General features: G+C 36.6%; 2 protein-coding genes across 3 annotated transcripts in view; one reads left to right on the forward strand and one right to left on the reverse strand.

The window, feature by feature from the left end:
* The window catches only part of LOC100366409 (dnaJ homolog subfamily C member 5-like), a 73,234-nt gene extending 58,657 nt beyond the window's left edge, over positions 1-14,577 (forward strand). The window contains exons 3-6 of one of the 2 annotated variants that reach the window (XM_006818602.3): positions 4,532-4,588; positions 7,640-7,792; positions 10,170-10,419; positions 11,968-14,577. In XM_006818602.3, the coding sequence (XP_006818665.1) occupies positions 4,532-4,588; positions 7,640-7,792; positions 10,170-10,419; positions 11,968-11,975 (468 nt within the window). In that variant the 3' untranslated portion in view covers positions 11,976-14,577. Of the gene's footprint in view, positions 1-4,531; positions 4,589-7,639; positions 7,793-10,169 lie in introns of both variants that reach the window. The other variant, XM_002736431.4, reaches the window with a different exon arrangement.
* An 817-nt stretch (positions 14,578-15,394) lies between these two features.
* Positions 15,395-23,650, reverse strand: part of LOC100379063 (tRNA wybutosine-synthesizing protein 2 homolog) — a 46,569-nt gene continuing 38,313 nt past the window's right edge. The window contains exons 4-5 of the mRNA XM_006818601.3: positions 22,855-23,012; positions 15,395-15,965 (exon numbers count right to left, since the gene is read on the reverse strand). Coding sequence (XP_006818664.1) covers positions 15,504-15,965; positions 22,855-23,012 — 620 coding nt within the window. The 3' untranslated portion in view covers positions 15,395-15,503. The remainder of the gene's footprint in view (positions 15,966-22,854; positions 23,013-23,650) is intronic.

Consider the following 23,650-nt stretch of genomic DNA (forward strand, 5'->3'; position numbering starts at 1 on the left):
TGGATGTGAACAGTGATATTCAGTCTCTAGATCAGCTATACACATATGTGTAGAGTCAACCATGGATGTGAATGGTGATATTCAGTCATTAGGTCAGCTATACACATATGTGTAGAGTCAACCATGGATGTGAATGGTGATATTCAGTCACTAGGTCAGCTCTACACATATGTGTAGAGTCAGCCATGGATGTGAATGGTGATATTCAGTCACTAGGTCAGCTCTACACATATGTGTAGAGTCAGCCATGGATGTTAACAGTGATATTCAGTCTCTAGATCAGCTATACACATATGTGTAGAGTCAACCATGGATGTGAATGGTGATATTCAGTCACTAGGTCAGCTATACACATATGTGTAGAGTCAGCCATGGATGTTAACAGTGATATTCAGTCACTAGATCAGTTATACACATATATGTAGAGTCAACCATGGATGTGAACAGTGATATTCAGTCTCTAGATCAGCTATACACATATGTGTAGAGTCAACCATGGAGGTGAACAGTGATATTCAGTCTCTAGATCAGCTATACACATATGTGTAGAGTCAGCGATGGATGTGAACAGTGATATTCAGTCTCTAGATCAGCTATACACATATGTGTAGAGTCAGCCATGGATGTGAATGGTGATATTCAGTCTCTAGATCAGCTATACACATATGTGTAGAGTCAGCCATGGATGTGAATGGTGATATTCAGTCTCTAGATCAGCTCTACACATATGTGTAGAGTCAACCATGGATGTTAACAGTGATATTCAGTCACAAGATCAGCTATACACATATGTGTAGAGTCAACCGTGGATGTGAATGGTGATATTCAGTCACGAGATCAGCTATACACATAATAATAATGTTTTATTACATCTTTAGAATTAACAATTTTGTCACTGTAAATTGTTAAGATATGAAATAATGGGTACCGGTAGTTTAAAATGAATAATAAACAATTAGTCAGATGTCAACATACTCTCTTCAAATAAAATGTTGTATAAATATTCTCCAATCTGTCTAACCGCGTTGTCTTCAGTTGTACTCATTAGCTAAATACATTTCTTTTCTTGGGTACAATATTTACATGTTCTCATTTCTAGAGGTGTTTTGGTGTCACCCTTTTCCCTATTTCTAATGTGTGGTAACTTCTAAAACACATCATTGTGTTTCTTTCTTTTAAATTAAGTAAAGATAAATAGCACTCGAAAGTGTATAATTCTTTGAATATAGCAAACATCATGATGCCTATTTTAAAATCAAACCAAGACCTTTTATTCTTGTCTGACGCCTGATTTAGAATATATATGCGGTGTACATATGACCCCTTCCACAATCTTCACCCCATCACCACAATTATTTTTGATGGCCAAGTAAATTTTGATTGGTGATTTTCTTTTTGCATTTTATGATGTATTGCCATAAACCATATTGCCGTTTTTTCAAAAATCTTTTTTCAGATGAAATTTTGGATATATGGGCCATGGGATTTTGATCACTAAAATTCTAAAATTAGTGGTGAATGAAATATGCAAAACTGTTTTCAATAAATTCACCATAGCAAGGTTATATTTTGCTAAAATTTCAGACTGATTAAACAGAAGGAAGTAAGAGCAGGAACTATGTGACCAATAAAAATTGCTGAGATCATTTTGATGCATGCACATATGCTATACAGGAAATTTCAGCTCATATGATGAGTGGTTCTTAAGAAGAAGATTTTCAAAGATTTAGAAAATTATTCAGCTATTACACTATGCCCAAATAGTCATGTGACTGCTAAAATTTCTATTTGTAATATCGATAGAGCATGTGCCTGTGGTGTTACAAAACACTGAAATATTCAAGAACCACATGTACACTTGATTCATCACAGATCATAGGATATATATGTACCAGATCTTTTCATACTATCAATACCCTGAATATTAAAGAGTTTAGTGAAAAAAAACCATTGAAACAATATTGATAAAATATTGTTCTTTTCAATGGTCTTTCTGAATTTATTTTCCTCATTTTTAGTGTGGCTCAATGGCCTATATGAAGAAATGACATTTTTAATTTGATTCAAACCTTTTTAAATGTCAAGTTCATAATTACACAAATAAATGTTTATTTTTTTTATCACATGTATAAATTGCGTATCACCACAAAAAATCGTTTGAAATTTTAATATCTTATCGAATTTGATAAATATTACAAATATGCAGAATCCCCATACAGTGTACACAGGGCTTAAAATAGAACACTGTGTTGTCAATAATAATATCAAGAGTACATGTATATACACTGTATTTGTATTGTTATTTCAGCAATAGTTTCACTGTCAACACATGTCATTTCACTGTCATACTGTGGAAATATGCATGTGGTAAAACTATATTATCCCAGGATATTTTCTCTTAATTTGACATCAACAGACACTCATGATTACCTTCTGAGTAGCCTGCAGCTCGGATTGATACAAAACTCTGGTGGTAATCACTTGACGTCAAGCAAAGAGAAAATATCGTAGGATTACAAAATGTATATATAATAGATACTGGTCTATTTAGTCATACGTGTATGTAACCTTGTAATTTTCTCATTTTCATAATTTATGAAAATTTTCATATCGATTCTAATAACACATAAAGGTTATTTTCATTATTTGATATATTATTATTTTTGTTTTGGGGTTTTTGATAATGTTGTGCACGTTAAAAAAAATTAAATTTGTGTTTGAACTTTAATTTCAATCAAACATTTGATCATGAAATAAATGTTTTTTGAGAATCACCCATATTATACATAAATATATTTACAGGTGATCGCTAAACAAACATGACCTTTATCACGTATCCCTTTCGCAGTCAAGCCCAGAACTTTTCAAACAACCCTTATAAGTAACGAAGAGAGTGTCACTTAATAGAATGTTTGTTTTTTGTTGTTGCGTGACACGTCACATTGTGTGGGATAAACTTACTGGTATCTATTGACGTATGTAGACGCATATAATTTGTGTGGGTGTGTAAAGTGTGTGGGTGTTTATATTCAGTCACTTCCTACAAATGATAGTTTTAATTATTAAAAGCTGTTTATTAGTCCCCGTTGGAAAACGAGGACTTATGGTTTGACCTCTGTGCGTCTGTATGTTCACTCAGACACTCAGACATGCCTGGACCAATTAAATTCAAATATTACATAATATTTATTATACATGTACATCAATTTTTTTCACGATCTGATTCAAGATGGCCGAATAGGAGCCATTTTGTACTGAAAAATCATCAAAATCAAGCATCTCTCGGCTGTTTACAGATAGATTTTGTTCAAACTTGGTATATAATTAGACATTATGGGACCTTGATGCACGTCATTTTGATTTTCAGATAAAATTCAAAATGGCCGACGGACATTTTGTTTTGATGAATGTGGTTCTAGTGCCATATCTTGGCATGGTTTGACTGATTATGTTCAAATTTTATATATTCATTATACATCATGTCATAGATGTACAGATATATTGGTTTGACGATCCAATTCAAAATGGTCGAATGGTGGCCATTTTTGTGCCACAAAATCAGCAAAAATGAAGCATTTCTAGCATTCTGGAACTGGATCTCTGTTGTGTATGGATGGAATTCATTCAAACTTGGTACATACATCAGACATTGTGGGTTCCTGAAGCACATCATTTTGTTTTTCAGATCAGACTAAAAATTACCAACTAACAGCCATTTTGTTTTAATGAATGACCATGTGGTGCTAGTGCCATATCATTGACATACTTTGACTGATTTTATATTTTGCAAATTTTATTGGAATACATATATTCTACTGTTATTTTATGCTGGTTCATGCTGTTTTAGGTACTGTTTTTTGACAGACCATGGTAATAAACTTGTGTCTGTTACTTTATAACTGTAATGGCATTCATAACTGTCACAAATTGGTGACTTAATCATTGATTTCTATGATTCTAATGAAAGAACTTTAAGCAGTATGGATTATGTCAGTAAACTGATAACCCCACAAATGATCTTTTCTTAAATCATACGAACATATCATATTTTATGTACACGTACCAGTTTATTTCTCAGAACACACCTTTATTAATTTAAGATCACACAGAACATAATATTTTGCTGTTAAACATGAGCAACATTTTAATTATTAAAAATGCATTTACATCACTGTTTACATGTAACTTCCGCCTATGTATTTACTCTCTTGCAGTATGATTACTACCAAGGTGAATGCATAACATGAATATAATTTCACTATATCTTGTATGGGGTCTGTGACATGTTATGTCTTCTACATGTATTGAATATACTCCTTGGTTTATAGGTGTCATTATTAATGGATCATATAAGTTTATTGTTGGTTTCTCTCAATCATGGTTAGAAATCAAATACTAAAATGTTCAGGGTCAACTGCTCAAAAAACTAACTTGGGTTATCATAATCAGACAATTATTTGTTTTTACTTTCTCTACTTACAGACTGTTTTGTGTCATAACAATCAAAATTGTTGTGCTATTTATTTTGCAGCTTGCATTGAAATGGCATCCAGATAAAAATATAGACAATCCTGATGCTACAGAAAAGGTAAGTATACTACACCAACAAAGTGTAATTGCTATAGTTGTATTCATATGCAGTCTAATTGCTACAGTTGTATTCATATGCAGAGTGTAATTGCTACAGTTGTATTCATATGCAGAGTTGTAATTGCTACAGTTGTATTCATATGCAGAGTTGTAATTGCTACAGTTGTATTCATGCAGAGTGTAATTGATATGGTTGTATTCATATGCAGAGTGTAATTGCTACAGTTGTATTCATATGCAGAGTTGTAATTGCTACAGTTGTATTCATATGCAGAGTGTAATTGCTACAGTTGTATTCATATGCAGAGTTGTAATTGCTACAGTTGTATTCATATGCAGAGTGTAATTGCCTCAGTTGTATTCATATGCAGAGTGTAATTGCTACAGTTGTATTCATATGCAGAGTTGTAATTGCTACAGTTGTATTCATATGCAGAGTTGTAATTGCTACAGTTGTATTCATGCAGAGTGTAATTGATATGGTTGTATTCATATGCAGAGTGTAATTGCTACAGTTGTATTCATATGCAGAGTTGTAATTGCTACAGTTGTATTCATATGCAGAGTTGTAATTGCTACAGTTGTATTCATATGCAGAGTTGTAATTGCTACAGTTGTATTCATATGCAGAGTTGTAATTGCTACAGTTGTATTCATGCAGAGTGTAATTGATATGGTTGTATTCATATGCAGAGTGTAATTGCTACAGTTGTATTCATATGCAGAGTTGTAATTGCTTCAGTTGTATTCATATGCAGAGTTGTAATTGCTACAGTTGTATTCATATGCAGAGTTGTAATTGCTACAGTTGTATTCATGCAGAGTGTAATTGATATGGTTGCATTCATATGCAGAGTGTAATTGCTACAGTTGTATTCATATGCAGAGTTGTAATTGCTACAGTTGTATTCATGCAGAGTGTAATTGATATGGTTGTATTCATATGCAGAGTGTAATTGCTACAGTTGTATTCATATGCAGAGTTGTAATTGCTTCAGTTGTATTCATATGCAGAGTGTAATTGCTTCAGTTGTATTCATGCAGAGTGTAATTGGTATGGTTGTATTCATATGCAGTGTAATTGCTACAGTTGTATTCATATGCAGAGTGTAATTGGTGTGGTTGTATTCATATGCAGAGTGTAATTGCTAGTTGTATTCATGCAGAGTGTAATTGGTGTGGTTGTATTCATATGCAGAGTGTAAATGCTACAGTTGTATTCATATGCAGAGTGTAATTGATATGGTTGTATTCATATGCAGAGTGTAATTGCTACAGTTGTATTCATATGCAGAGTGTAATTGATATGGTTATATTCATATGCAGAGTGTAATTGCTACAGTTGTATTCATATGCAGTGTAATTGATATGGTTGTATTCATATGCAGAGTGTAATTGCTACAGTTGTATTCATATGCAGTGTAATTGATATGGTTGTATTCATGTGCAGAGTGTAATTGCTACAGTTGTATTCATATACCAAGTGTAATTGATATGGTTGTATTCATATGCAGAGTGTAATTGCTACAGTTGTATTCATATGCAGAGTGTAATTGCTACAGTTGTATTCATATGCAGAGCGTAATTGATATGGTTGTATTCATATACCGAGTGTAATTGATATGGTTGTATTCATATGCAGAGTGTAATTGCTACAGTTGTATTCATATGCTGAGTGTAATTGCTACAGTTGTATTCATATGCAGAGTGTAATTGCTACAGTTGTATTCATATGCAGAGCGTAATTGCTACAGTTGTGTTCCTATGCAGAGTGTAATTGCTTCAGTTGTATTCATATGCAGAGTCTAATTGCTACAGTTGTATTCATATGCAGAGTGTAATTGCTTCAGTTGTATTCATATGTAGAGTCTAATTGCTACAGTTGTATTCATATGCAGAGTGTAATTGATATGGTTGTATTCATATGCAGAGTGTAATTGCTATAGTTGTATTCATATGCAGAGTGTAATTGCTACAGTTGTGTTCCTATGCAGAGTGTAATTGCTTCAGTTGTATTCATATGCAGTCTAATTGCTTCAGTTGTATTCATATGCAGAGTGTAATTGATATGGTTGTATTCATATGCAGAGTGTAATTGCTATAGTTGTATTCATATGCAGAGTGTAATTGCTTCAGTTGTATTCATATGCAGAGTGTAATTGCTAGTTGTATTTATGTAGAGTGTAATTGGTATGGTTGTATTCATATGCAGAGTGTAATTGCTACAGTTGTATTCATATGCAGAGTGTAATTGCTGCAGTTGCATTCATACGCAGTGTAATTGCTACAGTTGCATTCATATGCAGAGTGTAATTGCTACAGTTGTATTCATATGAAGAGTGTAATTGCCTCAGTTGTATTCATATGCAGTGTAATTACTTCAGTTGTATTCATATGCAGAGTCTAATTGCTACAGTTGTATTCATATGCAGAGTGTAATTGATATGGTTGTTTTCATATGCAGAGTGTAATTGTCACAGTTGTATTCATATGCAGTGTAATTTCTACAGTTGTATTCATATGCAGAGTGTAATTGCTACAGTTGTGTTCCTATGCAGAGTGTAATTGCTTCAGTTGTATTCATATGCAGAGTGTAATTGCTACAGTTGTATTCATATGCAGAGTGTAATTGCCTCAGTTGAATTCATATGCAGAGTGTAATTGCCTCAGTTGTATTCATATGCAGAGTGTAATTGCCTCGGTTGTATTCATATGCAGAGTGTAATTGCCTCAGTTGTATTCATATGCAGAGTGTAATTGCCTCAGTTGTATTCATATGCAGAGTGTAATTGCCTCAGTTGTATTCATATGCAGAGTGTAATTGCTAGTTGTATTCATATGCAGTGTAATTGCTGCAGTTGTATTCATATGCAGAGTGTAATTGCTAGTTGTATTCATATGCAGAGTGTAATTGCTACAGTTGTATTCATATGCAGAGTGTAATTGCCTCAGTTTTATTCATATGCAGAGTGTAATTGCTACAGTTGTATTCATATGCAGAGTCTAATTGATAGTCACATAGCTAAATATATTGTGTGTATTTTTTCAGTTTAAGGAAATCAACCATGCTAACACAGTTTTAAGCGACGACACAAAACGAGAGATTTATGATGAATATGGTTCGATGGGATTATATGTAGCTGAACAGATTGGGGAAGAAAATGTCAAAGCTTACTTTATGGTTCATAGTCCTATATTTAAGGTATTTAATGCAATTACATGAGATCATTAATTATAAATGATTGTTTTATTTATAATATATGCGGTTAACTCAGGGTTTGTCCTGTGGCACTGTGTTCAGCATTCTACTTTGTGTCAACTCATCGATTACTGATGGAATGGGCTGTTTTTATTTCCATGTAAAAATAGGAAAATAATTCAAACAAGCCAGTAGGCTGGTTGGCAATCCGCTCCGCTCAAAAAGCAAGCAACATGTTTTCGTCTGTTGTCGTGGTAGGACATGAACGTGAAGATAACGTCAGTTTATAACTTAAATCGAATCACGTATACGAAGTTCGCAAACAAAAATATTCAGTCTTTAGAAGTTACTTTATTTTATTGTTAGGACATATTCTGTTGTTAAATTTATTATTTCCAACCATTTTGCGATAGTATTTTCTAGATTGAAGACAGCATTTACAGTACATTCAAATTTGCGTTGATACAATGTAACAATGTCGGTGCTGGTGATCTCTTACCAGTGCGCACTGTAGCCAAAATAAAAAGCATGACCATTTGAACACTGCTATTACAAGACTGGTAGGAGGTCATAAATTTGGGGCAAAAGTATTCAAAAATCAGTTTTTGGTTGTTGCCATGGCAGCGGTGGACCAATTTTTTTTTCAATTAGTGACAGTACGACCTGCCTGTCAAGTATGGACAAAATCAACCAGGCCAAAAAAAATCAGGCTCAAATTGACTCAAATTTTCTCTGTAATGAAAATAGACATAAAAAAACCCAGTAAATTTATGCCCACACTCAAGCTGAAAAGAATGAGCTATGTTCGTACTTTTTAATCATAGAAATGTAGGGTGAGATACATTTGGCGCGAATGTATTAAAAAAATCATTTTCTTGGCAGTTGCTATAGAAACGGTTGGCCAGAATTTGTTTTCAGATTTTATAACCTAACTGGAATGAAGGTGTGACTTGCCTGCCAAGTTTGAACCAAATCGGCTCAGCCCAAAAAATCACAGAAGAGTTAAAAAGCCATTCTTGGTGAACAGTTACCCCAACTTTGGAATCAAATTTCTCGGTAATGAAAAAAGATATCAAAAATTCAAATAGTAACTTTGTGCCCACACTCAAGCTGAGTAGATTGAGCTATGTCAGAGGTGTTTATCCCAAATTTGTAGGAGTAGATACATTTGGCACGGAGCTACCCAAAACACAGTTTTTTGGCAACGATGGGCCAGATATTTTTTCAAGATTTTTCCTAATAACTAGAGTGAAGGTGTGACCTACTTGCCAAGTTTGAGTGAATCAGCCAAGCCAAAAAAATCACAGAAGAAATAATGAAAACAATGGAAATCACACAAACCCACAAAAGTGATTATAAGGGCAATCTTAGCGGAGCGGTTCGCCAATAATGATAATGAGGGCATTATATCACAAGACAGCATTATGTATCATTACATGCCATATTCTTTATACCACTAGAGGGCATTATTGTTGTTGTTTTTAGTCCCCACCGGATCTGGGATCCGGAGGGGGCTTATAAATTGAGTCTTGTGTTCGTATATGCGTTACCAGGTTTTTCTCACACATGTGTGATCCAATTCAGTTCAGAGTTGGTACAGAGACAGGAATTGATGGTGTACAGGTGCACATCAAGTTATTTTTTGATTGAATATATTTTGAGTGGTTGGCGGCCATTTTTGTCTCCAAAAATCTATCAAAAATTTTTTTTCTAGTTGTTACCAGGTTTTTCTCACACATGTGTCATCCAATTCAGTTCAGAGTTGGTACAGAGACAGTTATTGATGGTGTACAGGTGCACATCAAGTTATTTTTTGATTGAATAAATTATGAGTGGTTCGTGGCCATTTTTGGCTCTAAAAATCTATAAAAAAATGTTTTCTAGTCATTACCAGTTTTTTTCAGACATGTGTCATGCAATTCAGTTCAAAGTTGGTACACAGACAGGTAATAAGGGTTTATAAGTGCACATCAAGTTATTTTTTGATTGAATAAATTTTTACTGCTTGGCGGTCATTTAAGTCCTCAAAAATCTAAAAAAAAAGATTTTTCTAGCTGTTACCAGCTTTTTCTTAAACATATGTCATGATCCAATTCTGTTCAAAATTGATACAGAGACAGGTAATAATTGTGCACATCGCGTTAGATGTTGATCAAGTTATTTATTTGGCTTTTCTGAGTCAATTTATATTTTTTTACCCCATCCCCCCTAAAATTTTCCACATCAATTCTGAACAATTAATAACGGAACTTTAATACAGCTCATAATGGATAAATTCACTCTGACACAAACCCAGTTCAATATCAGTTTTAAATTGTTTTCTGAGCGGGGGCTATGACATGACATGACACGCTAATTTTTCTGTATCTTTCCCTAACAGTGCTTGTTCATCACATGTGGCATATTGACGTGCTGTTATTTCTGCTGTTGCTGCTTCTGTTGCTGCTGTTTCTGCTGTGGTAAAATGAAAGCTTATGACCCAGAAGAGGAAGATGTGACGCTAAAACCAGAAGATTTAGAAGACACCTCACCATCATCTGAGCAAGCAGATTCACCAATCACTAGCCAACCAACAGCCTTGGCTATGCCCCCACCTCCCACAGCCACAGAGGGCGCAACAGAGACAACAGGTTTGAATACAGGAGATGCACCCAAATTATATACAGAGGATCAGTAACATGTTTTGAGGATTAATTAGAATTTTTTTCAGTTATATTTTCACTGTACATTTGTATTTTATCAAAGCCTGAAAAGATGAACTTTCAGTGTTACTAATGTAGTTGTCTTGGCAACATATGCATATTATAGCTGGTAATTCATCTGTGAGGAGGGCCTCATGGGAAATGAAGTGAAGTTTGTGTACAGGAGTCAGTACATGAAGTCATGTTTGTTCTGAATTCCCAAATTCCTATTTCATCATACTTACCTTACACCCATAGATAGTAAGATATTGATTGGAACACTTGGGTTTAGTTTTGGGTTTGATTTGGAAATAATTTGATTTTGCTCTCAGTTTGGGATTAAAACAACTATATTTTAATATATATGATATACCACCTTCATGAACACTGAAGGTCAAACATCCTGGTACTTTTGAGTTTATTTTATTGATATTTCGGCACAATTTCACTGACTTGACTATTTGTTTCAACTGCTTGGGTAATATGTTTCTGTTAGGAACAAAAAGACACTTTAAAATGGCTCAATTGTTTGAGATGCGGTCATACCAACAAAAGTCTGAGATCGCTGGTCAGCTGGTGTGCTGATGGCCTGTGCATGAATGACAAAAGCAAAAAAACTTGGGAGTCTCTCTTTTGCATTAAAACCCCCCAATGGGACCTGAGTTCTAGACATAGTTTACAACCAGACTATATTTTTTTTAGATTTCAAGTGAAAGTAAGCTTGTTACCCAATTACAAGAGTACTCAGTGTTAGGAACCCGTTTTACTAGTTTTTAGTTATTACAAATATTATTTGATTAGATTCAAACCTTTAGCTTTTCCATTCAGAGAAGTCAGCTGGGTTGAAACAAGGATCAGAAAACAGTGGTAAACGTCTTTCCTAACTTCTATTAATAGTTGTGCTGTGATGTAAGGTTGTGCCCCTCTTCATACTGGGGATTTAGGATTGACAAACTTGTTGATTCAGAGCTCCAGACAAATTACCAGCCTCCTGCTTTTGTAGTCTGACCAAGAGTTTCAATGAATACCTTAATATCAATTGGCTGTAAGGTAAGTATGGCTTAAAGTTACTGTAGTAATGTTAACAAATTCACCTAGGTGATAATTTGACATTTTACTTAGTAAAGCCATACTTACCTTACCTTGTGTGCCTCCCATCACTTCATCTTCCACTATGGAAAATTTAGCACTAATCTTGAGGTGCTTAGTCAGGCCCATTATGGAGCACAATGTTTGCATGTTTCTGAATTCTGAACCTTACTATCAACTGGGTGTAAAGTGTGTATGGCTTCAGTGTGTAAATTTATCACCGAGTGAAATTTGTTAAGTTCATTTTGTTTAATTTTGCATGTGAATCATGTTAGGAGATTGTAACAAGCTTTCAATCCACATAGTATCATTGTTACAGATATTCCTTTCTTTCTCATAAGCAGACTAAGCTAAGTTTCTTTCCTGAACTCCATTATTCTTTGTAAACGTCTCCCCTACATTTTACAGGTAACTAATGGCAGCTCCTCTTCACTGTCTACCCAACCCAACCACCTTTACAGGCTTATCAATTTAGACTTTGCTCCACCGATGCTTATTTAGACGTTTTCAGCTCAACCAGCTCGAACTGTTGCAGATGTCACCTGACATCATCAAGAATTTAAAAGTAGTGAGCAGACATTCAAGATAACTCGTATGTTTGGTTTTTTCATCGTTAATCTGAAGAATGTTGAAATCTTTGGAATGTCACGAATAAGTCGATTTAGTCAAATTTAAAGCTCAGTGATGGCTATTTGACTTTTAAATAAATACTTGATGACAAGAAATATAGCATAGACATTTTGGAAGGAAACGCTGCAATCTAGGATGAATTCATTATTTCTAATACATAAGTTGTTGCCTTAATGACAAGTGTACAATCTGTTTACACTTGTGTGTATTTTTTAAAAATCTTTGTATTTTTCATTTTTTTTTGTGAGTTGAAATTTAGGGGTAGCTGAGAGTAATGTGGCACAAAGCCATGCCAGTTTTTCTTCTCTTCAAAATACTAAATGTTTCAGTTTAGAATATTGTGGAAAACTGAAATACACATGGTGCCCTGTAAAACCCTCTTATCTGCTTTCTTTATAGATGCTTTTGTGTCTCATGCATGTTTTATTCGATCCAGTCTAATTATACTATGCAGTTGTTGTGTGTTTGAATCTTAGATGTGTGTGTAAGCAGTAAAATTTTTCACAAATAATGTTCATTTCTTATCACTGCTGATATCCAACCATTTGTGTGAAGACAGCAAAATCACTAATTATGTTTAATAATTAATCCTGTATGCGAGACATAAAGAATACTACAGTGCTAGTTGTCCCAATTCTTCCAGTCATTGTGCCTTCACAGTGTGTACATGACAACAGCTCACCAAGTAAATTCTGTATTACAAACTGCTGCTTTATTTGAATGGTTCAATTGTACAAAAGGGATGCGACTTCTATTAGAGATATGATGAATTTTTGGTTCTCATTTATTCAAATAATACAGATTTTACATTGTCTAATGTTACACAACCAATCTGAGGCTGAGAATTGTTTAGGAATTAGACAATATATTTCACATAATACAAATATCATCAATTTTGTATTGAACTGTGAGCTTCTACCTCTGCCACGTTACATTTTTCCCTGCCTTTGTTTTGGTTTCTCTGTATAACTTGTTGTATTAACAACTGATGCACTTTGCTGTGTCGGCAAGTTATGTGTCTGTGGATGTCCTCACATGTCACTGTACTGCTGTGCTATACAATTTGCATATATTCAAGTGCAAACCTGCAATCATGTGTTTCTTGTCTGTCTATATATTTAAATGAATTGGGCTTGATATAAAAAATATGGTATCCAATTTAAACTGAAATATTGATGATTGTTTTTTGCAGGAATTCATTTTTTTAATTTTATGTAAATATTGGGATTTGGTAACCTGTTTCCTTGGCGTCTACCAAGCTACCCTGCCTGTTTCAGAGTGATTAATACTGGTCTCTTGATTTAAACAAAAATGGAGTTTAAAAACATAAATATCTAATAAGGTTTTAATGTTTTCCATAATTCTCTTTACATGCATTGAGAACACCCTCAATTGAAGATCAGATTTTCACTTTGCATACCCTCTACAATATTGCAAACCTATACAATTCAGAAAACATTGTTGTGCAAAGTTAATTTTTGTTATTGTTGCGCTATAGTATTTTATAGAATGTACCCGGTAACCCTGCCACAAATGGTATAATCCATTGGTGAAACTGCTAGTTTGAATTATACTTCATTGCAAGAGACATGTAAATTAAGCTGTCTGTACATACTTGTGAAACATACAGACATACTAAACACTGTTTAACAATATTTTTTGTGAGTGATTCCTTCCAAATATTTGAACAATATGAGTTCAGTTTAATTAAACTGGTATAGAGTATCTTTTTAAATTCAATACTAATGTTATTTTATCTACTTAATTTATTCAGTACATTATTTGCCGGGTTGTGAGTGTTCTTGGGAGGGTGCCCGTAACACTAATATGATGAAATCTCTCTATTCCCTCATCAAAATGTTAATGTTTTGAGTACATATTTTGAAATTGTTCTCAAGAAAAAAAAGATAAAACTATATAACTTTGTTTGTCATGAGGGCACCCTCTATTATTAATCTGAGCATTGACCCCCCCCCCCTCCTGTTTCAGATTCTAGCCTTTAAGATCCATCCTTGTATCAAGTATTTTGCATAATACTTCCATGCAAGTTTATTGAGAAGACATTACATGGGACAACAATTTTGGAGTCTGCACTATGCAGAAATTTATGGATTGTTCTGGTGCTAAACATGAAAACATTAATCCTTGGTATGCAAAGCACACAAAATATAAATCTGTGTCCATTTGGGTCAAAATTATTGAAAAATATATACACAGCAGGAAAACAATTATGGTGTTCAAGGGATGTTTTTAAAGCACTGGCAGAATACCAATTATGTTGTCACATGGATACAAATAATGAGAAATATATATATATGCTAGAATAAATGTACAGAACAAAAGCAAGATTGTATGTAATGAAGGTAATAAAGAATATCAAATAATTAATTGTGGTCTCCTTGATTTTAGGAACTATAGTGACAATATTACAGCAACAAATTGCATATACAAGTCTCTAAGAAATACTGCTGTTAATCAGATCAAATTGGTGAATGCAGGAAAGCAATAACAAAATAGCCCCAAGTCCTGCCTACCATATTTTTGTTAAATAATAAAAACAAGCCATACACAGTCCCTGTTATCAAATTTAAGATATATAGTTTATTTATAGCTGGAATATAACCATGTCAGGAATATGATGATTGTTTAACATTAAAATGATCAAACAAGTACTTGTCCATACTGGGAGATATTGCTCTGGAACAGCATTAATTAAAACAAAATCAATCAAAGCATGTCAGATATGGGTCTAAAAGCCCATTCATTAAAACAAAATATCTGCCAGTCAGCCATTTTGAATCCGATCTGAAAAATAAAATGACGTGCATCAGGAACCCGTACTGTCTAATGTATGTACCAAGTTTGAACAAAATCCATCCATAAATGCTTGATATTTGATGATTTTTTAGCACAAAAATGGCCACCATTTTGAATAGAATCGTCAAACCAATATATCTGTATATCTATGACATGATGTATACATAATCAGTCAAAGCATGTCAGAGATATGGGTCCAGAAGCCCATTCATTAAAACAAAATGGCATTTTGAATCCGATCTGAAAAAATAAAATGACGTGCATCAGGAACCAGTAAACCTGTAAACCAATATGCAAGACTATGGTTCTTACACACATAATGGTAAAAATAATAGATGTGAAGTTCTCTTCTATGGTTTTTGTGTTGACTTTGAATGATATCAAGCTCTGGACAAAACACTTTTTTTCCTTTATTTAAACTGAAACTGCATTAAAAACAAACATAGTATACATTCAGATGACTTGGCTCTGTACACTATAGCATTATCAATAATAGTTTACTTCCTTGGTCTACATTCCAAATCCAAAACTAGATGATCAATATGTGGTGCATATGATTTCACATGCTCAATATGAAGAATACACGTCGTCCATTTGTTATTGTGAATATCAATTAACAGCTGCTCTATTCTCCTTGATACTGCCTCCGCCCACAGTCGCCACTCTTTGGACAATGTCAGCTTGGTATTTGAGTATGATGTTGGTAGTGATTCTTCTTTCACACAATCGTTACTTTTAAAATCCACCTCTGTTGTACTGCTTGTTGTATCTAGGTCTCCATTCTCTGAATCTTTTGATTGTCTGCTGGATCCCTCCTGAATTCCACATGTCACATTTCCATGGATATGCAGAAACCCTCCTGTGGATGCTTTCAGTGCTTTGCAAGCTGTGGGCCATCCTTCTTCTGAACTTGGAATTAGGCCCAGATTCACTCTATCAGCCACGCCTGTAGGACACACCTGGATAAAAAAAAAAAACTGTATACTGCCCTCTAGTAACATAAAATAAATAATAAACAACCTTGCCTGTTGAGAATCTAGACAGTAAATGACAAATAAGAATTTAGAATGGAATGATGCACATGTTGTAATCTTTGCGTGGAAAAAATTTAGAATAACATTTCTGAACCAATACAACAATTATTAATATAAATTAACAAGAAAATTAAGGTCACATTTAAGCAAAATAATCAATTATCATTCTTGTTCCTGAATTAATACTATTGAAATATGTGCATAATCAACCGCATAATTGGACAATTTTTCAATGAGACTGATTATTTTGGTGTTAAAATTTGTACATATTAATTACCTTATTTGCATAATAATTAGTTATTCAGGCTTTCTAAATTTTGAACTAATTTTAATTATTCTCTATTTTTAAATCAATTCTCAGCACAAGGGAAGCTCTTTCTAAGATTTCTTTGATTCTTATTTAGAGTAAACACTGGTGAGAGACAATGCAAGGAACAAAACATCACTCACAGACGATCATCTAGACTTTATAACCATTATTATGGAGTCATGACAATTGTTTGGTATTAAATATATACAAAATTCAACTTAGTTTTAGGTGAAATTTTACCAATATATTGATATTAATTAATATATATCCTAAAATAAAAAAAAAAAAAAAGCTGTTTGAGTTATTGTAACCACAAGAAAAAGGTTTAAATCAGAGAGGACAACAATGAAACTTAGGCAGAGGGATCTCCAAACCCGCCTATTCACATAGTTCATACCCACCATGGACTCCGGTCAGTCAAAATGACTATTTTGAACTGTAGGCATTAATCAGCGATTCTGCCAATGACGGAGAGATAAAATCTAGGTCAGGAGAAGCCCCATGACCCCAAGATTTTTTTTCCCTTACGTCACAAACCATGTGACCTTCACACTGATTCCTTTATCTCCGCACCGAGGACTAGACCAACGCTACGGAAAGAGTGGGGTGGTTGGGGGGGGGGGGTCCATGGTGGGTATGAACTATGTTAATAGGCAGGTTCGGAGAACCCTCTGCCTAAATTCACTACGTTCAATTACCCACCATAGACTCCGGTCAGTCAAAATGACTATTTTGAACTGTAGGCGTCAGACGGTGAAAGATGGCACATTTTCCGAGCAAACAGAAAATATGAAAGTTTTTTTTCCCAGTCCGGGATGATACATTCTACAAATACCACTCATCACTTAGCTAAGACCCCAAAAAGGGTGGTGTCTTACCATGCCTGTGCTGCCCTCGGAGCAAAAAGTCAAAAATGCTGCCATGGTGACAGGGTTCAGTGTGCCCAAGAAAGCTAGACCCAAACTCAATTCAGGGGGTAGTATGCTTTCGAAGTGAAGACCGAAACAGTTCTGCATGAGGACATAGGTCGAAAAGCAAGACCTGGAAACTTCCAAGGAGTGCTGCCGGTAGAGGAATCTGTCCGCAAAAATGCTGAGATTGACTTATTGCCTATGCGCAGGGTCCCTGGTTAGCTCCATGTTGTATTCCAGGCACCAAAGGAGAATTTGCTATGCTAGGACTGACAATGATGGGAAACGCGTCCCCCCTCTTTGTTGATGTAGGAGACCATGGGTAGAAAGCGTAGTATAGCTAAGTGCACTGCTTTCAGCTCGAGCCAGTTGATATGGGAGTCCCAAACCCAATGCGGGGGCCATACTCCTTGGGCTTGTTCGTCCAATAGATGCGCTCCCTGACCTTGGAAAGAGGCATCTGTTACCAGAGTCAGAGCTGCGGCAAGTGGGTCCAAGGGGACCCCTATGCGGACTGTGAAACTACCCTTCGAACCGAGATCATCATTACGATATTCCACATTAGTTCTCGGAGGGACACTGAGGGAACGCTGACTAGTCGTTCGGCTAGGCTGCTTATTAGCACCAGGCAACGTGCTTGGGATAGACGTACCAAGCCTGTCTCTGTGTCGAACTCCATGCCCTGGAACACCAACTGTTGCGTTGGGTCGAGATAAGACTTTGTCTGATTTACTAAAAAGCCTGGTGAAGTAAATCTTGTGTTAGCCTTTCTTGCTCGGCTAATAACCCCTTGCTTGAGTTGTGTAATAACCAGTCATCTAGGTATGGATTGATGTGTACCGACATTTGGTGAAGCAGCAGCACTACCTGTTTCATCACTCTGGTTAACACGTAGGGAGCTGTGCATAACCCGAAGGGGAGCACCCAAAATTTGAATACTTAGCCCAGGTGGGAGAATCAAAGGAGATGGCAACTCAATGGGTGCATCGGTATGTGCAGGTAGGCATCGCTTAAGTCTAGTAGTGAGGCTAGCCAGTCGAACCGGTGGCATCTCCATGCGGAACCGATCGAGGAGCACGTACTGATTTAGTCTGCTTAAGTCCAGAACTGGACGCCAGCCGCCTGTAGATTTTGGTACTATGAATACATTTGAGTAGAAGCCTGGACTTAATGCCGGCTGATCTATCTTGTGTATGGTGCCCTTTTTCAGCAAACTGTCTACTTCCTGTCTGCTGGCAGAGATGTCAGTGGTATCCTGTAACCGAGTGTCACTGCTGCCTCCAAACCAGAATGCACCGGCGCAATCTGTGTGTGACAGGGTGTTGGTGCCCTCTCCTCCCATGAGGTGAGTTTCCCCGGGGCCTGTGACCTGGCCTATCACTGAATCCATGCCCATCCCCCCAATCGCAGAGGTAAGTGTCAAACATGCTTCCCCCGCTGCCGGGGTGGACGACCGCCCGAGGAGGATGAGGAGCCACCACCTGGTCTCTTCTTCCCTCCCGTGGAAGGGTATGAGCGCTTGCCTCCTGGCTGACTCTGGCTAGCAGACGTCGCCTTAGGGCTTTGTGTTTTCTGTGCTTGGGGCGCCCTCCATTTACCCTTCGCAGTGGCCAACTGGCTAGCGGATTCGACCTGAACCATCTGGCTCGTTACACTCCGAAGCTCCAAGACTGCACCCGCCATCTCCCCATCGAAGAGGTGGGGGATGTCCAGTCTGCGTAACTGAGGTGATGACGTACTCCCTGACTCAGTTTGCCGGCAAAAACACATGCGTCTAAGACCACTCGTCTCGTTGCACAGTAGTTGCCCCTGCCATGAGAGCCAGGTGACACTGGAGGATGTCGCACATAGCTGTGTGCTGGTCCACCAGTAATTGTCTGGTCTAGGAGGCTGATGCGTTCTGCCACCGAGGTCTCAGAGTCCTGAGCGCGCACAATAATGCGCTCCAGTGTGCCAGCCACATACTCTAGGAAGTTGATATGTCGCAACTCTCCCTTCAGGGTGTGCTGGATCGTCTCAGACTGAACTGGCGAGAACGCCCATGGAACGCAGCCGTCCCCCTTTACCCGGGGAGATCTACTATATTGTTTTCTAACTCACCTATATAGAGATCTACTATATTGTTTTCTAACACACCTGTATAGAGATCTACTATATTGTTTTCAAACTCACCTATATAGAGATCTACTATATTGTTTTGTAACTCAGCTGTATAGAGATCTACTATATTGGTTTCTAACTCAGCTGTATAGAGATCTACTATATTGGTTTCTAACTCAGCTGTAAAGAGATCTACTATATTGGTTTCTAACTCAGCTGTATAGAGATCTACTATATTGGTTTCTAACTCAGCTGTATAGAGATCTACTATATTGGTTTCTAACTCAGCTGTATAGAGATCTACTATATTGTTTTCAAACTCACCTATATAGAGATCTACTATATTGTTTTGTAACTCAGCTGTATAGAGATCTACTATATTGGTTTCTAACTCAGCTGTATAGAGATCTACTATATTGTTTTCAAACTCACCTATATAGAGATCTACTATATTGGTTTCTAACTCAGCTGTATAGAGATCTACTATATTGTTTTCAAACTCACCTATATAGAGATCTACTATATTGTTTTGTAACTCAGCTGTATAGAGATCTACTATATTGTTTTCTAACTCACCTGTATAGAGATCTACTATATTGGTTTCTAACTCAGCTGTATAGAGATCTACTATATTGTTTTCAAACTCACCTATATCAACACATTGCTTCACTCCAACGCACTTTCTGGAAACGCTGGTCGGCGGAGTATCCAGAAGTCATGTGCACGACTCCAATCCCAGTTCAAAGAATCGAACGCTTCTTACACAACGCAAATCGAATCACGCAGACACTTCCCGTTTTCAACGAAAGGCTTCTGTGTTGGCTAACAAACGCATTAATATGCTTATTAACAAAGACCTCGTCTAAGGACATAAATGAGACTTTATATAGAAAACAACACTTTCTTCAAACTTTATTGACTCTTTAGTTATGTGACTAATCAGTCTCATTTGTCAACAAGTAATGTATAACTATTGTAAGCATTGCCTTATCGTACAATGACTATTTGATGACATTATTATTATTATAGTTCTAGTAATAATTTTCGTATTTTCTTTTCAGCATTTTTTGATTTATTCTAGTATTTAAATAACATTCATATCGTCCACATATGCCTTGTATCGTACAAGAGTATCTTCTCCGCCCCCGGGAGTATATCGTTATTACCATGTGGATACATATATTTTTCATGTTATTTAACCATAACTTCACTTCTTTTTATCGGATTTATTTCATTGTTGTATGTAATTATCAGTATTTATTATCTTTAGTTATGTTATCAAGATTGCGTAGTAGTAGGCAAATTTCCTATAGATTTATGCTGTTTTCGTGACGCAAAGAAACACACTTTGGCCTGTATTCAGACATTTCTATCAGTTTACATAAGTGTATTCTCCCTGATTGGCTCAATTAAAACAACCAATCATATTAATTGACGCCAAGGATTAAAATTCTAAGGTGTGAATCCACCCTTGTCTTTAAATTGACAAAGAGTGTTGATTAAGACAGACTTCATCCTTTGTACTCCAAGTGATACATTGTTCCAAATCGTCCTAGCGTATGTAGTTTTCAACTAGCTCTATCTCATTGCTGTACAACTGAATAAATGCGTGTTCACCATTAGAACATTGCACACTGGTATACCGTCTACTGCTTGATGTATCTACAGTCTATCTGGTGAGATTTAAAGATCCTATACTGTTTGTGGCAGTTTTCCCCCACAGTTTCAAACTCGCCTGTATAGAACAGAAGTTTGTGGTACCTGGGTCTGGGGAAGGAGCCTTGGGGTCCGGTTTGGGGCGTCTCATGACAGAAGCGATTCCCTTTGGGAACGCCCATGGGTGAGAAGGGAGTCAAAACCCACAGCGGAGCCCGGACTCAAGGGTAGATTTCTGGCTGAAAGTGGGGGGGGGGGGGGCAACGTGTGCCCTGTGCTCCAAAATCGGAGGCTTGGCTGCCAGCATCCCTGATGGTATTCAGTGCCTGGTGCAACTAGCCTGAGCCCCAGCTTCACCCAAATCAACGAGAGAGTCGTGGCTGGGAAAGAGACATGCCCCCATCTCAGAGGCAAACCCGGTGCCGTGCAAGGACAGATCCACAAAGGGACCCTCAACGGGCCCCATAGGAGGAAAGACCTCCAGGGACACAGCCTCGCCGTTGCCGGTAATATCGGGTAAACCACCGCCTGAAACAACAGACTGTGAGGATGCCCTCCGATCAGCGGGGGGAGACCGAAAAATATCAAAACCTCCACCGTCGGGCCTCCTACTCTACGTCTCAGTACACTAAGTACCGGTAGCCGAGCGTGAGAACTTTCCACTCATGCCAACACACATTATTATACTGGACGAGTGACCTTTGCTGCATGAATGAGCGATGCTGTCAGTCTCAGCGATTTTTACATTACGCTGGAAAACATCCCAGGCCTCAGAACTCCAGAGATTACACACGCCTTCAAGACATAAATAGCATTTTGAATGCGGGTTCCATTCTGATAGATTCTGACTACAACCACTACACAGTCGCCTCAAAACCTGAGGGGACAAAACCGGCGGAGAGCTGTCATTACATCTATGCATTTCTAAATACATAGGTAAAAAATGAACATGACATGCATGGGGGAAGCGAAATACAGTTGGAAAAGGTGACACAAAGAAACCAATAACGTGGTTAAATTACGTCGCTGGGTTTTATTTTCTTTGTTGTGAAAAATTAAACACACAAAGGGGGAATCGACACGGGGTAAAAAAAAAAAAAAAAAAATAGTCATTTTGACTGACCGGAGTCTATGGTGGGTAATAGAACATAATGAATTGACGAGGACAGACATTTACCCTCCATTTAGATTTCCCTTCATCTAATCAAGCTACATAGAAAGATTGTTATATTCAAAATCGTACTACCGATATTTGAATCTTATTGGTCAATAGATGAAAGGGCAATGGGCAGGACATGTTGCAAGAATGAATAATGACAAATGGGCCAAGAAAACAACAGAATGGAGACTGAGAGAGGGGATCAGAAAGAAAGGAAGACCTAAAAGAAGATGGAGAGATGAAATTGAAGAGAAGGCCGGTATCTTGTGGACTCATGTGGCACAGGATTGCCAAGCGTGAAAGCTGTTGTGGAGGCCACCCGCCAGCAGTGGCATAAAAGGCTGAGATGCTGATGATGATCATCATCATCATGTCCAATCAGATGTGACCTCTGACATATATGCTAATGATTAGAGTTATCACATGGATTCATAGAACATGGGATTTCAAATCAGATATGAAACCGTGTGAGCAGACAATGTGCCTAAGTAACAGTTGATGACAAAAATTATTATAAGTCAGTCAAATATCAACAAATTAAAAAACAAATTGTATGCATGTATGTATTTCTTGTTTTTGTAACAATCTTAAACAAAACTTAAAATGACACAGACACACAAGATGGACAGAAACCAAAACAAGTCCATGTATCAGTTTTATTTATGATGACATCCTCACCTCTCTGTTATTTCCTATGTGAATAATGCACTTGTCTTGAACACCATTCAGTACCAGTGACTTCCTTAATGCTTCTACTGCATTCAGGTTCCACTCACATGCATGTACTAATGAGGCACCAGCATGTACCAGATATGGTAGTGTAAAATATCCAATACCTGAAAATGAATGACATGAAGAAGATGACATGAAAGAACAAAATATCACCATATGTCCACTATAATTATGGTTTCTAACTCACCTGTATAGAGATCTACTATATTGGTTTCTAACTCAGCTGTATAGAGATCTACTATATTGGTTTCTAACTCACCTGTATAGAGATCAACTATATTGAGATCAACTATATTGGTTTCTAACTCACCTGTATAGAGATCTACTATACTGGTTTCTAACTCGCCTGTATAGAGATCTACTATACTGGTTTCTAACTCGCCTGTATAGAGATCTACTATAGTGGTTTCTAACTCACCTGTATTGAGATCTACTATATTGGTTTCGAACTCACCTGTATAGAGATCTACTATATGGTTTCTAACTCACCTGTATAGAGATCTACTATATGGTTTCTAACTCACCTGTATAGAGATCTACTATATGGTTTCTAACTCACCTGTATAGAGATCTACTATATGGTTTCTAACTCACCTGTATAGAGATCTACTATAGTGGTTTCTAACTCACCTGTATTGAGATCTACTATATTGGTTTCGAACTCACCTGTATAGAGATCTACTATAGTGGTTTCTAACTCGCCTGTAAAGAATTTTACTATATTGGTTTCTAACTCGCCTGT

This window comes from Saccoglossus kowalevskii, chromosome 7 (genome assembly GCF_978046115.1).
Source record: "Saccoglossus kowalevskii chromosome 7, keSacKowa6.1, whole genome shotgun sequence".
NCBI lineage: Eukaryota > Metazoa > Hemichordata > Enteropneusta > Harrimaniidae > Saccoglossus > Saccoglossus kowalevskii.